This window comes from Tamandua tetradactyla, chromosome 15, assembly GCF_023851605.1.
Source record: "Tamandua tetradactyla isolate mTamTet1 chromosome 15, mTamTet1.pri, whole genome shotgun sequence".
NCBI lineage: Eukaryota > Metazoa > Chordata > Mammalia > Pilosa > Myrmecophagidae > Tamandua > Tamandua tetradactyla.
Genome location: NC_135341.1, coordinates 32,913,873 through 32,930,925, shown reverse-complemented (window position 1 = coordinate 32,930,925; position 17,053 = coordinate 32,913,873). Strand labels below are relative to the sequence as shown.

Sequence of the window (17,053 nt, the reverse complement as noted above, 5' to 3'; positions counted from 1 at the left end):
CAGGACTCTTCGAAAACTTTAAGTCATTTTAAAAGGCACACACATGTATGTGTACAAATGGGGGAAGTTCTTCTAAAGTAAAAGTAACTTAAAAACATAACCAAATGCAAGGTGTGGACCCTGACTGGATCATGATTTTTAAAAACTCCAGCTATAGCAATGAAAGAAAATATAGATAAATGGGACATCCTCAAAATTGAAGACTTTTGTGCTTCAAAGGACTCTGTCAACAAGGTGAAGAGGCAATGGGGGAAAATATTTGGAATCCATACATCCAATAAGGGTTTAATATCCAGAATATATATGGAAATCCTACAACTCAACAATAAAAAAGACAAACAACTTTATTAAAAAACAGGCAAAAGACATTTCTCCACAGAGGAAATACAAATGGCTAAAAAGCACACGAAACGATGCTAAACTTCTCTAGTTATTAGGGAAATGCAAATCAAAAGGTGGCAGGCCACGGTGGCTCAGCAGGCAGAGTTCTCGCCTGCCATGCCAGACACCTGGGTTCGATTACTGGTGCCTGCCCTTGCAACCCAATGAGATATTATTTCATACCTACCACAATGGTCACTATTAAAAAATGAGAAAACTACAAGTGTTGGAGAGGATCTGGAGAAACAGAAACACTTATTCACTGCTGGTGGGAATAGAAAATGGTACAGCTACTGTGGAGGACGGTTTTGAGGCTATTCAAGAAGCTAAGTATGGAACCGCCATATGATCCAGCAATCCCACTACTAGATATACATCCAGAAGAACTGAAAGCAGGGATGTGAACAGACATTTGTACACCAACGTTCATGGCAGTAGTATTCACAACTGCTAAAAAACAGAAGCAACCCAAGTGGCTATCAACCAATGAATGGATAAACAAAATGTGGTGTATATATATATATACGATGGAATAGCATTCAGCTGTAAGAAGGAATGATGTCCTGATGCATGTGACAACCTGGATGAGCCTGGAGAACATACATTGAGTGAACTAAGCCAAACACAGAAGGATAAATATGGTATGATCTCACTAATATGAACCAAATATAATGAGCAAACTCATGCTTTAACATATAGTTAATAATCTAGAATATAGGTTACCAGAAGACAGAATGAGGATAGAGAATGGAGAACTGATGCTTAATTTGTACAGAGTTTTTACATAACGTTGATTGTAAAAGTTTGGATAGAGGAGCTGGTAGCACATTATCATGTGTGTAAGTAACAGTGCTGAATCGTGTGTGTGACTATGTTTGAAAGGGGAAGTTTAGGATTGTGCATATCACAAAAAGGAAAGCTAGAGGATGAAACGTGGGACTGTACAACATAGGGAACCCTATTGTGGATGACAAAGGTGGTTAATAGGACAAACATAAGACTGTTCTTCCATGAACTAGAACAAATGGTATGTCACAACCACAAGGTATTAATAATAAGGTGGAATATGGAAAAAAATGCACCTAAAGCAAACTATGGACTATAGTTAACAGTAATATCTTCATGTTCTTTCACCGGTTGTAACAAAGGTATCACACCAATGCTAAGTGCCAATAATAGGGGAGTATAAAGGGCAGGGCTTTTTTTCCTTTTGGAACTCTGAAAATGTTCTAAAACTGACTGTGGCAATGAAAACACTGCTCTGTGATTATACCGACAGCCACTGATTGTACACTTTGGATGGATTTTATGGTGCGTGAATAAAACCGTTTTAGAAAAAAAAACAAACCTACAGCTATGAAAGATGGTGGCATTTGGGGAAATGTAAATATGAACTGGATGTTAGATGATATTACAGAACTATTAGTTTTCTTAGGTATGATAATGGAACTGTGGTTATGCAAGAGACTGTACTTATTCTTAGGAGACACAGCTAAAGTATTTAGGGGTAAAGTGTGACACAACTTATCTTCAAATGCCTGGGGTGGAGGGGAGTAAAAAGAGATAAAGCAAATGTGATAAAACATGAACAATTACAGAATCTAAGTGGAGGTCAGAGAGGTGTTCGCTCCATTGCTTTTCATCTTTTTCTATATGGTTGGCATTTTTCAAGATAACTGGGATGGGGTGGGAAGAGGTGATCCTAGCAAAAGGCGCCCCAAAACAAGTATATCTGCATGGAGCAAATGCAGAGGTCAGTTTACAAGAGAGTAAACCCCAGTGACTATTATCTGAGATTAAGATTTCAAAACTGGGTGGACTGGTCTATGATTTTATTTTGGCCTCAGGAAAACAACTATCATGTCTCAAAGTCAACACTGTTTTAAAGCACTGGCACTTTCTCCCAGCTGGCAAGTCCCCATATCCGTAACAGGAAAATATGTAGGCAGCTATATTAAAGCTCTCAAAAATGCTTATTTTTAAAAAACTAATTCTCTCAACACTTCCAGCCCAGAAGCTTGACTGTACTTTGTGATGGAGGCTTGAATTTGCTTTGCACTTACATGTCCCAAGAATAAACACTCCAAATGCCAACATACATACTGGCCAGTAACTGGCCTTTGGCTGACAGCTAGACATCAGGCTCTCATCTGGAGGACCACCCTGAGCTGGAGAGTCTGCTGAGCTCTGGGACTGCTCAGCTCTGTTCTGCTGAGATTCTAGTCTGAGTGACTTTGCGTCACAGAATACAGAAAAAAACAACCAGAACTACAGGAACTGCTTGGCAGGCAGATCATGACAAAGCCCACTCATTTAAAGGGTTTATTTCTACTCAGACATCCAGTGGCTTCCAGCAACACCTCCAGAAAATCCAGAGGAAGGACCTTAAAAAACCTGCCTCTAAGTTTCATCAGTTTTTCCTGTACCCAAAAGGTCCCTTAATGGAGCCTTTGAAAAGTCCACCAATTTACAAGGTGATGCTGACAATGGGACACGTCCGAGGACGGTGACCGGTAACAGTCTGCATGCTTGGGTAGCTTGAAGAATTGGCTCCATATATCACTTGGCATAACAAGCCCCCGACTGCCTGTAAAACTTACATACTGAGGCAAGGCATCTCTCAAAAGGCCAGGAGGAAAAATGTGAGTGAGAATGAAAATCTTCCCCTTGAGATATTTATATGAGAAGTCTTTTCCAGGGCAAAACCTCCATGTTAAAAACACAGTAATGTAGTAAGTGGAGAAAGAAGTGATTTGGGGGGTAAAAAAGGGAAGAAAAAAACCAGTAGTCAGGATTTACTCACAACCAGGGTTGTGAAGTGATGAAAATTACCTCACAGTTTGTCTGGCACAGCAGTGGGTTCATCCAATAGAACAGAGCTGGTCCAACAGGAAAAATGAATTGTACCTGCTGCCAGAATTGGGGAAGCATCAGAGGATTGAGCCACTGCCTAGAGAAACAAAAGCCCCAGAAGGGATAAGATTGTGACCTTCAAGACATAGGGACTATTAGTTTAAATTGATTGGGAGAGACTGATCGGTATTTAAAATATGCTTGAAGAAGGTAACAACGAAATTAATGAAAAATAGAGAAGCCCCATCTTAAACTAAGACCTATTCTAAAGGCTGCAAAGTAAACACTCTTATTATGGGAACCTGGCACCCCTACAAGCAAGATTCCTCTTTCAATATCTCTGCCAGAATGAGGAAGCAGACTCTGTAATGATAATGACTAAACCCCCAGAACAAAACCAAATAGCTCACAGATGGGCTTACTTGAGACCACCTCCACTTTTCTTTCTTTTCCCCAGCAAAGTCTATCCCAAAATGTAAAGCAGCCCCTTAAAAGATTTTTTCCTCTTTTCAGCAGTTCCAAAAGGGAAAGTGCCACAGTTCCAAGGAGTTCAAGGGACAAGAAAGGTACTTCCCTAACTGAAATAGGTTCAAGTAGGTGGGATTCTCCTTGTCCAGCTACCAGGTCCCGGCACCCTGGCCTCCGAGGTGGGGATGCAGGGGGGGTGAAGCTCTCGTTCTCAACTTCATTTCTGTGTCCAGGACAGACACAGCTCTAGCCTTTCCAACTCTTCTCGTTTCCACCTCACATGGTTCCAGGACCTACAATCCATTTCCACATGTCAAATTTTACACTGCGCTAGTGGCCACTTTATACTCCGATGTTTGCATATAGAAAGTACCAATCACAAGTGGGATTCGCACATGCGCTCGCCCCAGACAGTAAGTAAAGAAGGGTATATTCCTGAAGACTGCTGGGCCAGCACCGCCACTCTGAACACATTCAACCTGGCACACTTCACAGCTGAGAGCAACTCTGTTCTTTCATAATTGCATTTCCCTCTCCGTAGCACAAGTGTTAAACCCTAGGGAATAAGAGCCATCAGCATCAATCAAACCCATGAAAACACCCAGAGTCAGGCTAAGAAATGTCAGGTTAGGGAACAAAATAAAGCGTAGGCCTGAATTTCCTTTAGAGAGAAATGAAGGCCAGGTGGAAAAGAGGGTAGTGGGAGGTGACTGAAGACCTACTCACAATGTCTTGAAAACACACACAGTCAGTCCATGCATCCAAGATAGCAGCTGATTTTGACTAAGTCATAATAAAGTACTACCATGGGCATTTGTTCAGCAGGGAAAATAGCAAGGCAAGCAAGGGCTAAAAAGGGAAGAAAAAATGGCAAATATTTACTGCCAGGGCAATTGTTGCAAGATTTATCAGGGTCAAGAAACCAGAAGAAAGTTGTGTCCAAGATCAGAGTCTCTTCAGGGCTACCTAAAGCCTGGGAGAAGTTACCCTAAGAAACCCATGTTATAAAAAGGCAAAGCTGCAACTCTAGCAACTAGACCCTACAACAACATACGCACAGAGCAGTGGTATCCCTTCCAGGTACAGAGAAGCACACTTTCTGCAGGAACTCCCCACTCTACCCACTCACATGGGAAAGTTTTAAGAACAAGTAATTTTTGTACAAAGTTATATCCCTTTCATTCTCCAAAATGCAATCACAAGGGCACTTCTGGGACTAAGGCGATGTGCACTAAGAAAGCAACACAGTCCTCACCCAATGGACAAATGACAACAGGGTAGAACTCCTAGATTTTCCCAAAAGGCTATCTGGGGCTTCCTTCTGTCTTGGGAACCAAGGAAGGAGTCCTGGCGACTTAGCACAGGGATTCTGAGACTTCCCCAGACCTCTGAGCCTTCTTTTCCATGAAACGACTAGGTTGACCAAGAAGAAGGAAAAGAAGGAAACCTGAAATATAAATAAAAATGGGATGGGAAAGATTAACCAGGGGATAACTGAGACTTAATTAGGAAAGCTTATGACAGAGAAGGAACAGGTGGGCCTGTGTAGGAGGAAAGGATAGAAAGGAAAAGGTGTGGGGCTACAAAGCATCTAGGGTGAGCGCTGCCAGACCAAAATCTCAGGTCCGCTCACTCTGGAGCAGGAGAAAAGCGGGAGACAGAATGCACCGGCCAAGAATTCAGGTATTATAAGAGATGCAAGGTTGCGGTATTAAATGGGAACGGGAGACGATAAATCCTTTAGGAGTAAAAGAGCTGAAGAGAGCTCAGCATTAGACTATGGATTTAGGGATGTGGGTTCATAGTGCGAAGGAGAAGCCAAGGCCCCGAGAGGGAACAGAAAGGGGCTGTCATCTGGAGGTCGTGGCCCCAGGCTGCATCGCTGTAATCCGCGATGACAAGGTGTGCAAGTGTGTAAGGAGGGCTCGGCGGCTTCACGAAAAGGCGTGGCGTTCACAACACTGGGGTTGGGGGCCGGGGCTACCCGCTAGTTCGGGAATGCCCAGTCTCGGGAAACAAGGCACCGCAGCCAAAGGACTCGGGTCCTCAGGCCTGAACTCTTCAGAGGGGAGGGTTCTCGACACCAGGTTGGGTTCTTGGCTCGTCGCGCAAGGCCTCAAGAGGGGCGGGGGTCCCGGACTCACGCATCAATGTGCTGAAGGCCACGACACCAAGCAGCCCCTGCAGGAAGATGCCGAAACTGTGCATGAGCGCGCCGCTTTCGCAGCGGCCCGCCCCAGGAACGACCGTGGAAGGCGGCCCGTCCGGCAGCCCACGGCTTGTGTTCCCGGCGGGGCCCTGCATGGCGAGCCCCTGCATGGCGAGCCCAGCCGGAGGGGCGCAGGGCGCCGCGGCCCGCCCGCCCGACTTCGCTGCCTACCCAGGCCGCGCGGCGAAGCCCAGAGCAGGGAGCCAGAGGTGGGAGCCGGTACCTCCCCCCCGCCGCCGATTCGGCGCGGCGCGTAACCCGACGTCTGAGATCGCGGCGCCTGATTGGCCCAAGGAGGCGCAGAGGCGGGCTTTGGTCGCCACTGCTCTCCCCCCACAAGGGCGGGGCTCCAACCCCGGAGAGGGGGCGGGGTCGTGGGTGTCGGCCCACAAGTAGGAGAGACCAGGTGAGCCCGACAGCGCAGGTGGGAGTGAGAGCCCGCGAACCCAGAGCTCCAGCTCTGAAGGGCAGGAACAGAAACGGCCTGGTGCTAAATTATTTTTCTCTTTGAGGTAAATCCCTAATCTCCTAGGGTATTTATTTAAAATGCTTCTGGATCCCAACATCAGAAATTCTGACTCTGTAGTTCTGGGGTGGGGTCCAATAATCTGCATTTTTTAGCAAGCATCCTGGGTTATACTGAAGCAGGTGGTTAAGGAAAACAATCTAAGACTACACAAGAGTATTCCTTCCAACCTAGATCTTCAGCATCTTTCTCCTATATTCCTTCTTATTAGTATCTAATACCGTGGTCAAAGGGTCATCTTAATTTATTAACAGGGCCTCTCGAGTCGACTCCCCACCCCACCCCCAAATGTAATTTGAAAGATCACTTCAATTCAGGCTTTCAGTTAGAAATTTACAAGGCTTATACTCAAAACATGATGTGCCCGTCCCCACTATGTTCACTGAGAGCTACAACTCCATGCATAATTCATAAAAGAAAGCCAAATCATTGACATTTGCTACAGTCTCCAACATACCCCTTCACACACACACATCATTTTCATGCATTTAACCTTCCGCTGATTCTTCGGAACCTGCTGTCTCTACCACATCTTTTTGTCCCGATTCTCTCTTCTACTCTCCCAACCCCTTCTGGCTTCTCTACAGACACCTCTTGATGGTGCTCTAGGGTCCCTGACCTTCCTGCTACATCCATGAGATATACTGGGCTATATTTGTTGTACAATAAATACCAGGAAAAGCTTTCCCTAAAAAATAGTCACCAAGAAATTCTACAAGCTTTCTTGGTTAACCTGAGCTGCATGGAATATTTGTTCCCTTTCCCTGGCCCATGAATAGCTAGCTACTCATGCTTCAAGGCCTACCTGACCTCCCTCTCCCAGGCAGAACTCTTTCCCTCTCTGTGCTCCTACATTACCTTGTGTGTGCTACTCCAGTAGAATAGTAGAATATTTCAGACTGCTAAACAAGATGGCCCTTTTCCACAGCTAAGTATGAACCTCCTGAAGGCAGGAACTGGCTTTTATTCACCTTTGAATCCAAAATAGTGCCTGGCATAGAGAACGTGCAACAAAATGCCTTTTAAATTAAATTGAATTTTGGTTTATAAAAATTAAAACATTCCACAAATATTGACCATGGGCAAATATAGAAAATCAGGTTAAGAAAACAAGTGGGTAAAGGAAACTTGCATTATTGTCTTTAGATCTGAGATGGAATCTTATAAGGACGTTCAACAGTTATGGTCTTTGTTCAGCGAGAACTCAACAAAAATATATGTATTTAACGCAGAAGAGATTGTAACTGGGTATAAGGAAACTATTAATTGCCTGAAAACAAAGCCAGCTCAAGGTGAACTGCACAGAGTGCTGAAATACCAGGTTTTTAACAAAACACCGCTCTTTTGTTTAACAAAACAAAGCTCATTGCTGCTGTATTATGACAAATGTAGATGAACAAGAAGTAGTCTTTACAGATGAGGGGCAGAATTCTCAATGCCAGGTTTAAGGCTGATGCAGGGAAATTCTGCTCTTCCTACTTTTTCTGAATGTAAATAAAAAAGTACATAGGCCCAGAAGGGCAAGAATCAGATAGGAGGGGAGCAGGGAGAATTCTAGGACTATTTTATTAAAGTAGAAAGGAACTTTCTCCTCTACCTGGAGATGATTTGCTGAGGCCCCACCAGAAAATTTTTTTGAAGGATTTATTATGGACAAGACCTCTTCCTTTCTTTCAGATCAGCACAAATGAAGTTAAATGTAGCTCATGATGTGTTTTCTTTGATTTCCTCCAACCATTTAAAACTAAAATAATATACCACACCTTTATACATACATTCTTATTTACAAAACAAAAACCACACAAAATTTTCATCCAAAATAGTTTTTTTAATCCTTTGATGTTATACCATTAAACTTGAGGGGAGTTATTTTTAGTAGGTATACTTGTGCGTACTGTTCCTTAAGTGTCCTTTAGTCTCAATGCATAACTTTTGAAATTAAGGGGCGGAAAACAGTAAGCAGGAAAGATACAATGAAATACGCATTCATTTTGTTGCAAACACGTATCTTAAAAAAAAAAAGCAAAATACATTAAACAAAGTGCATCACTTCGAAGGAGTTATTATAAGAAAGAGGCCTAAGGGCAGTGCTGGAACCAGCCAGGAGTCCCTCCCTGGCAGGCCTCTGATTGTCTTTAGAGAATATTCAACCAAAAAAAAAAGGGAGAAGGGGAGAAGGAAGAGAAATGAACCTTAAACTCTCAAGAGAAACATTCAAACTACATTCCCCCAGAGACTTCTAGCAAAAGGAGCTAAGGAACTGCTTAGCGTTAACCTTGCCTGAACTTCATAACCACCCTCAATCAGCTGCTTTGTGACTTGTTTTGCCCTAATGTTTACCTCATCCTTTCAACAATATTTATCTGCCAACATTCTTCTAAGTGAGGCATACAGTTGAATGAATAAACCATGTAGAAACCCTTAGGCCTGGCATTTCTACAGATCCTGAGAACAGGCACCTCCATCAGCAAGGGTGGCACCATTTCACTACTCAGCATCATCCTTTGCCCTCAGAATTAGAGACCTTTTCTCACATGGCTCAGGGTCAGAGCTTTACTGTTGGTGTTGAAGACTTGTCCAACAAGGCTGAGGCTTGCTCCCCTTTTAAAATAGACCTTTGTGATGGGCCATAGCACCAATTGGTGTATTAAGTCAGAAAAGGCAGAAAGGGAGGGAGTTTTAGGTCTACTTCTCTATACTTCTAAGCCCCCTCCTGGTTTTGATGATTCTCGTGAAAATCTAAGACTTCTGAACCACCACAGCAAAGAAAATCACTCTCCAGTGCATTCAGCACCTGGCACCTTCAATGCTGCACCCCCAATGCTCTCCTCAGAAACTCCATCTGTGTGGTCTAGAACAAATACTGAGGAAAACACCCCAAGGGAGTGGGCTTGAAACCAGATCCATTTGGACTAAGATTTGAGTTTAGAACTCTTCTACCAAAGCTCCAAGTTATAGGTGGCTTGTTTGGATAAATTCAAATTTCTAAAATATGTACATTTGCATGCAATGGATAAGAGTCATCAGAATTCCTTAGCAAAATGTGTTAAAGTGAATGAAGTCAAGGAAGAAGTATAATTGTATGAAAGTGACTGCTTCCTTTTTGGTTTTACAGAAGGCCCTCTGCCCTTTGTCCTAAAGTTTCTGAGCCAGCACTGTGGCCGTGATAAATGGTTACTTACAGTAGACCCAGAACAAAAGAAATTCTTTTTCTTTTTTTTTAAAGGTGGCACTTCCCCAAGAGCTCTACCAAGATTTATACTTCATTTCTATTAGTGATGGATTCTCTTTCAGCTTCATATGGCCAACAAATCTACTGATGATATAGAACACTCCTGAATTTGCACACATGCGCACACACACACATACACAAACGCCCCCAATACATAGGTCCAGAGTACAACCCAGGCTGGGTTTCCATTGTTGAAGTTAAGCTCCTAACAACTCTCTCAGAGTTTCTGTGAAAACTAGTAAAATCAGTAAAGGGCATCTTAAATATAAATCTTTGGTAACAGGCAATGTAAGTGCCTGTGACAGTTTTCCCAAACTCCCCATCTAGATAAATCTTACCTCCTCTGTTAATGGTTTCCTGATGTTCTGTGTTTCCCAGAAACATTTTTTGGCTTGAGAGAGGGGAATGGTTCTGGGTCTTACCTCACTTAGGGCCTTCCTATAGCATTTATAGATACCACATTAGCTAGTGAATCGGTACTCAAGGAGTAAAAAGTAATCAAGTTTTCTGGAAATTATTATGCAATTCCTTGTCTCTCTCATAGTGAAATTAATTTTACTTCTAGGAGAACAGGCATATAAAGGCCAAGTTCTGAACTGGTTTTCCCTGTCTGTTTCTATTTTAATTCAAAAATATTTACTAAGAAGCTTATCTCTTCCAGAGGTTGGTAAGTGCCCTTCCTGACCTCATGTATCAATAAGGTAGATGCCAAGAGCCACCTTTACTGCAAAAGAAAGGTAGTTAGGGGAAAAGCTACAGGCCCTCAATAATGCATTCCCTGTGTTAGCCACTTCAATTCTGCTTATACTGAGAAGGATGGAGGTGATTTACACTGAAAAATACCATATTCACAGAAGCCAAAAAAATATAGTCAGAATGTCACAGCAAATCTGCATATGCAGTAAAAATTTTGTCTAATATACTATTAGTAACAGGCAAATATTGGTAAGCCAGGCTTTCAAAAGCCAGGACGAAGATATAGTCTGATGAATTGTTTCCAAGCTTGTCATTTCAGGATCAAAAATGGATCATGGGAAACTTTCCTTTCTGACATCAGGCAGGCTGTGGGGCCAATTGTAGGTAAAATCCAGACAAATGTAATTCCCTCACAATGCACATGTCATAAACTTAAGAGACTGAAACAAAGTTCATATACTTTTAGGTAACACACCAATGTTTTATCTCAACAGGTTGTCCCTAAAATCAGATTGTCTCTACTGCCCACCCCAGCAGCTTTATGAGATAAATGGAATCTAAATTTTCATACTTAAACTAATGCCCAGTGCCAAATTACCAAACAACTATCCTCTCATGTAATATATGGGAGTAGGGGCTAGGAGAATATAATTCATCTCTGATGTAGTTGCCTGATAAGCCATTTATCAACAGGAGAGTGTATGAAACATTAAGGAAATTCCCACTTACTTGTCCAATCTAGAGTCAGCTTCTACCTCTTGGAGAAAGTTGAGCTTGAATAATCACTATATGGATTAAGTATAAATATTGAAAGCTTAGTGGGACCAACCCTACCCTGATCAGAAACTACTCAAAGGTTGTGTCTTTCACTTTTCAGTGAGGGGAGGTGATTCTAAATTCAGTGGCTTCTGTAGAAGTCAAAAAAGGAACAAAATAACATATTCATTGTTGTTGAGTTTGGTAGATTCCCTCTTACAGTAAGTGCATTTCATCTCCCTAAATAAGATAACAATATGAGCCCCTAAACATTAGTTCCAGAAGTTTCTGTTCCATTGATGTTCTTCAAAGGGCATGCTTTGCCTTGATGTAGTGACTGCTGAGCTCTAAGGAAATTTTATCAAACAAGACCACTATGACCATGTCCCCAATGGCTACCTGCTTAATGTAAATTGTCCCCAAGCACCTTATATAAGCTTCTTTTCCATGGGCATGGAATTAATCAAATTTGAAACATTGGATCTCTGAGTAAATTCAAACACATTCAAATTAAAATTAAATGAACCTCCTTTCCAAATACATCTGGAAGTAACCTAAGTGAAGAGTTGATGCTTTAATATATGATTTGGATGGAGAACTTAAGTTAAAGTGGTTCATAAATTATCCAATAAAGAGACGATCCAGACTGTAGACTGTTTGCCAATGTCCATAAAAATGGGGGCTGGGGTGGGGGGAGAAGAAAAGGAAAAAAAATCAGTTTAAACATTTGTAATAATATTACTTATTTGGATAGCTATTTGGAATTTACCAGGTTTGAAGTTTTAAAACATTTTCAAATCTTGAAGAGGAATGCTTAGGTTATAATTTGCTGGTCACTGCATAATCAAAAAAAAAAATTCAGTAAAGCAAACTATTCAAAGGAGGTAATGTATGTCTCTCTTCATTCCTCATGGCTGAAACAGTACAGCAAATGCAATTATTCTATAATACTGGCAGTGCAATACCAAGTGAAAAGTCACCTGGAGTTTCATGTCAACTTGAGCTCTATCATAAGAAACACCTAAAAGAATACTGAGTTGTTGAAAGGGAATCCTCAGACTGTAGATTACATTCATTTTAAAGATTTAACCAAAGAAAAGCATGAACGTGGCTAGGTTAGGCAAGGAGGCTTTTTTTTTTAACCTTAATCACCTCTCACTCTTTATCCAGACACTGAGGAAACTGCCATAGAAACTCTTTGCTCTGCATCAACTCCCAAACACGTTTTTTATTTCTCGAGCTCCTACACTATCTACCTGGATATACTGAGGGAGAAGTGGAAATGGGCTTTATTTTGGGTCCAAGAACACCTGTTGACTTCCACCAAAATAAGGACTCTGGAAATGAAACAGAGTTAAATAAAGAACTACAGAAGAAAATAAAGTCAAAAGCCTCTGAAGTCCCTCTGAGAACTAATGGGGAGAGAGCAGTTCAACTGAAATACCACCAATCTTTGAGATGATACTTAAAATAGGTAGCCCAAGTTGGGTCAAGATAGAAGAAAAATACATTAGAGTTCTTAGATTAGATTCAGTTAATGAACAGGTGTAAACGCCCACACAATGTTTTTAAGAAAGTAATGTTTTTTTCTTCCAATGTTTTTCATAATTTTAGTGTTACTATAGCTTTAAAATGGCATCATACAAAATACCACATACATGGCTATAAGTTCAGTTATCAACAGAGGTAGTAACAAAGGAACTCCTAGGAATAGATTTTTAAATGGATCAAAATGTGACTGTACATTCAAAACCCTAGAGCCATATAATCATCCCCAAAATGAACTGCTTTAATTTAGAAAAGCTTAAAAAAACAATAACAATGAAGCACTGATGTGCCTTAAACAAGTCCCTAATCAGTGCCAACTTAAAGCTAAGTCCTCTCTTTCCAAGAAAGAGAAAACAGAACAAAGTTCAACCTACAACGGGAAGGTACAGAACTAAAAGAAAACAACCAAAAGGATGCTTTCCACCAGACTAGATTCTTCTTTGTGTTCAGGCCACACCACTAGAAATGCTTATTCTTCTTATATGAGTCATTTCTTCACAACCTTTATTTTTTTAAAAAACTGCAATGTGCTGAACAAGAGATGCCCACATTTCCACTGGCAGGAGAGCTACTTCTGTGCACAGTTTTGCTTCCTTGGTATAGGTCCTCCTTCCCTGAAAGTGCAAAGAGAACAAGCTGACACCTGCAGGGCCAGAGCCCCAGGACCATTTCAGCTCCCCTTCTAGAGCAGGGCAAAGGATTCACTGCATTTGTGCTTCAAAGATCCAGTTCACTTTGGTTGGCCTTCTCAGTTGGCAAACTGCTCATAAAAAGCAAACTTGATCCTCTCTATGTGATGGCAAAGCTTGATGGCAGGGCCCAGTTTTAAGTCCATGCACTCTTGAACAGTGGGAAGGGTAAGTAGCAACAGAGCCTGTCCATCAATTTCCTGTTAAGGCATAAAATACAAATTATCTATGATGTGCACATGAATAGCTGCTCAATCATGACACCCCCATTCACTTTGTCCTTGTCAAAGTCTGAGTCCTATGCTTTGCTTTCATTATGTTTCCCTTTAAACAAGTAACCCACATTTCCTTTAAAATGCCTCTCAAAGTCATCCATACTAGTGAATCTTCAGAATTAATAGTTTCACCAAGAATAAGAATTCATTCTACAGAGCCTGTTCTCTATAGAAATTTAGAAAACTAACTAGTCCTATAGCTAGCAACTAATTGTACCCAAAAGAGACATCTTTTTAGAGGGTTCTTTTAAACCCAGAAGAAAATATTAACTATAAATCTCAATACTGTCCTACTCTATAGCATTCATAAAAGCCTGATGATAAGCTCTTCAAAGATGTTCAGTTTTGAACTTCCAAAATTATCAAAACAAAATTTAAGTCCATAAGACCATTTCTGTTTCAAAAACTTGCCTTAAAATTGATCACCAGAGCCTGACGCACTGCAAATATTTATTTTTTTCTAGAACAATCAAGTCATTATTTTGAAATAGATGAGGAAAATTAGCATGACATGCTTGATTCTAAGCCATTTAAGAATTTGGGGGGTAGAATCAAATTCTTAGGAAAACAGGAATGCAATAATAATCTGTTTCAACTAGGAAATAAGTCAGATAAACTTATCTTTCCCATCCTGAAAAAGGAACTAAAATAAACTTTTTCTTTGCTAAAGAGATATTACTAACAATTATGGGTATCCGTGATTACCTGGTCCAGGAATATTCGTGCTAATGGAGCACAGTCTGTGGATCTGATGAACCGCACAACATCTGCCACACTCCACTTCAGGGGATTACTGTCCAGGTGAAGCCTTTCAGCAACTTCAATCCTTATTTCCTTCAGTTCCCAAAACAAAATCAAATGGGATAAGAGGTATTATTCTAAAAAAAAAAAGTCCCTATATAAATGTATAATCTTTTGAAGCTGTATTTAAAATGGTTTTGGGACATGATTTTTTCCAGCAAAGATGGGAACAGTGCACCACACATATTAGGTATTCAGGAAATGTTTGTTTTTTTATAGTGAAAAATATCAAAGGGGGAGAATTATCTCAAGACAACATAAATAATCTGGACAATTTAAATGAGAAAAATAGTTTTTAAATCTCCAATTTGATTTTTGGTCTTTTCAACTCACTTTCTGGTAGGGTGCTGAAATGACTGAGATGGTATTTTCAATAAGAACAGGCTTTATTATAAGTTGCCAGGAGAAATCATTTGTTGCTTGTATTCACGGAATCTTTTAAAAAATCCATTTGTAAAATACTAACTTAAGTTCCATTCTTTTAGTGTATTGTGTAATAAATGTACATGTACGTATATATTAAATAAACTAAAACATACTAAAATACTTAGCCAGAATGAAAAGGTTAAGTAATTTATTTCTACAAAACCATATGTATTATGAAAAATATTTTAAAAAGGCCTCAACTAAATGACAGGCCACAAATAAGCTGGCAATGAAACTTTTTTTCCTACACGTTTTTAAAATAAGCAGCCACCGTGAAAAAGACCTTCCTTCTTATACCTAGTTGATCTCCACATAATCCTTGAAATACAAGTAAGTTGCTACATTTGGAATAATTTTTATAGATCCAGGAAATTTAACTTAAAGCTGTATTGAAAAAAGTAGGATGCCAGTATCATTAACAATTAGATTTTAGAGGGAAATTCTAGAAAGACAAAACATAAACTATTTTTTAAATGTGTACCTTTGGTGAAGGAGGTTTATTCTCATCATCAGAAAATGAAAAAGTGCGAAGCTCTCTTTTTCGCCTTTCTTTGTCTGGAGGCAGAGATGTGGATACCTCACTTTGGGTAGGAGAGGAGGAGCAGGACTTTTTTTCTGACATTTCTGACTCTTCCTGTAGCTCGTCCTGCTGCTCAGATGTACTGCCCTCACTTAGGGAATCATCATCCCCTTCATCTGGGTCATCCTCATCTTCACCCCCACTTCCCTAGAAGAAAAGGGGAGAAGTCTCATTGAAATTCAGGATAAACCAGTTCCTGGTCCACAAAAGCATCTTCCATTGGTGATGAATTTAAAAGACCCACAGGTATCCTTTCAAGTCCATATTGTAAAGCAGCAGTCACTTAGCACTAGGACATTACACATACATCACAGGATCTCATACCTGGGGAGAGCCCACTGGGGTATTATCAACAGATGTAGAGGAGCGTTTCTTCTTATGAACGAAAACATTTTTCCGCCTCTTTCTCCTCTTACTGGCTTTTTTCAGGGCACAGGCTAAGTTACTATGCCCACCAGGTGGCCTCCCAATTCTTTTATTTTTCTTCTTTCCATAATAGTGTGCTAAAAATGGATGACAAAGAAAAATGAAAAGGCTTCATTATTTTTGTGTAACTCTAAACCAAAAGAGTTCTACTAGCACAATAAAACACAGGTGCACAATATTTTAATCAGTATGAATAAAGTCAATACAGCAGAACAGATCTTAAGTGTACAGTTTTATCAGTACTGACAAATGCATAAACCTGAGTAATCCTCCCCCTACCAAAATATAGAGCATCTTCATCAACCTAAAAAGTTCCTTTGTGTCCCTTACCAGTCAATCCCCTTACTAGAAACAACACTATTCTGAGATCTGTCACCATGGATTAGTTTGGTCTCATCTATGGAACCACAGAGTAGGTATACTTCTACGTGTGGCTTCTAACACGCAGCATAATGTACCAGTAGTTTCCTTCCTTTTTATTGATGAATACCATTCCTATATGAATATACCAGTTGATCCATTTCCCTGTTGATGGGTACCTGAGCTGTTTCCAGGTTATGACTATTATCAATTAAGCTGTAATGAATATTACTATGCAATGCTTTTGTGGGCATGTGTTCATTTACCTTGGATAAATACCTACAAATGGAATTGCTGGATCATAGGGTGGATGTATGATTAACTGTTAAAGAAACTGTCAAACAGTTTTCCAAAACGGTTAGGTAATTTTACACTCCTACCAACAATACATTAGAGGTTTAGTTGCTCTACATCTTTGCCGAGACATCACATGGACTGTCAATCTTTTTCATTTTAGCTATTCTACTGGGTGCACAGTAATTTCTCATTGTCATTTAAATTTGCATTTCCCTGACAATTAATGATGTTGAGCACCTTTTCTTGTGCTTAGTGGCTATTTGTAGATCATCTTTTATGAAGTGCCTTTCAACATCTCTTCTATTCATTTTTAAAACTTTTCTTTTTCATTTTTTAAATTTTTAAAATGTTTTGAAATTCATATAACATAAAATTTTAAGTGTGTAATTCAGTAGTTTTTAGTATATTCATTACATTGTGGAACTAGCACCATTATATAATTCCAGAACCTTTTGTTTCTCTTATAATTGTTGAGTTATGCGAGTTCTTATATATTCTGGAGAGACATTCCTTATCGGATATGTATGTGT

At 40.3% G+C, this 17,053-nt stretch overlaps 2 protein-coding genes across 6 annotated transcripts in view; both read right to left on the bottom strand.

The window, feature by feature from the left end:
• The window catches only part of STIMATE (STIM activating enhancer), a 70,150-nt gene extending 64,076 nt beyond the window's left edge, over positions 1-6,074 (bottom strand). For all 5 annotated transcript variants that reach the window (XR_013162737.1, XR_013162738.1, XR_013162736.1 and 2 more), the window contains exon 1: positions 5,847-6,074. Coding sequence is in view for 2 of the 5 variants with exons in the window: in XM_077129009.1 (XP_076985124.1) it covers positions 5,847-6,021 (175 nt within the window). In the remaining 3 variants the exon portion in view is untranslated. The remainder of the gene's footprint in view (positions 1-5,846) is intronic.
• A 2,170-nt stretch (positions 6,075-8,244) lies between these two features.
• SFMBT1 (Scm like with four mbt domains 1) overlaps positions 8,245-17,053 on the bottom strand; it is a 262,229-nt gene continuing 253,420 nt past the window's right edge. The window contains 4 exon segments of the mRNA XM_077129004.1: positions 8,245-13,558; positions 14,339-14,467; positions 15,342-15,587; positions 15,765-15,943. Of these exon segments, the coding sequence (XP_076985119.1) occupies positions 13,418-13,558; positions 14,339-14,467; positions 15,342-15,587; positions 15,765-15,943 (695 nt within the window). The 3' untranslated portion in view covers positions 8,245-13,417.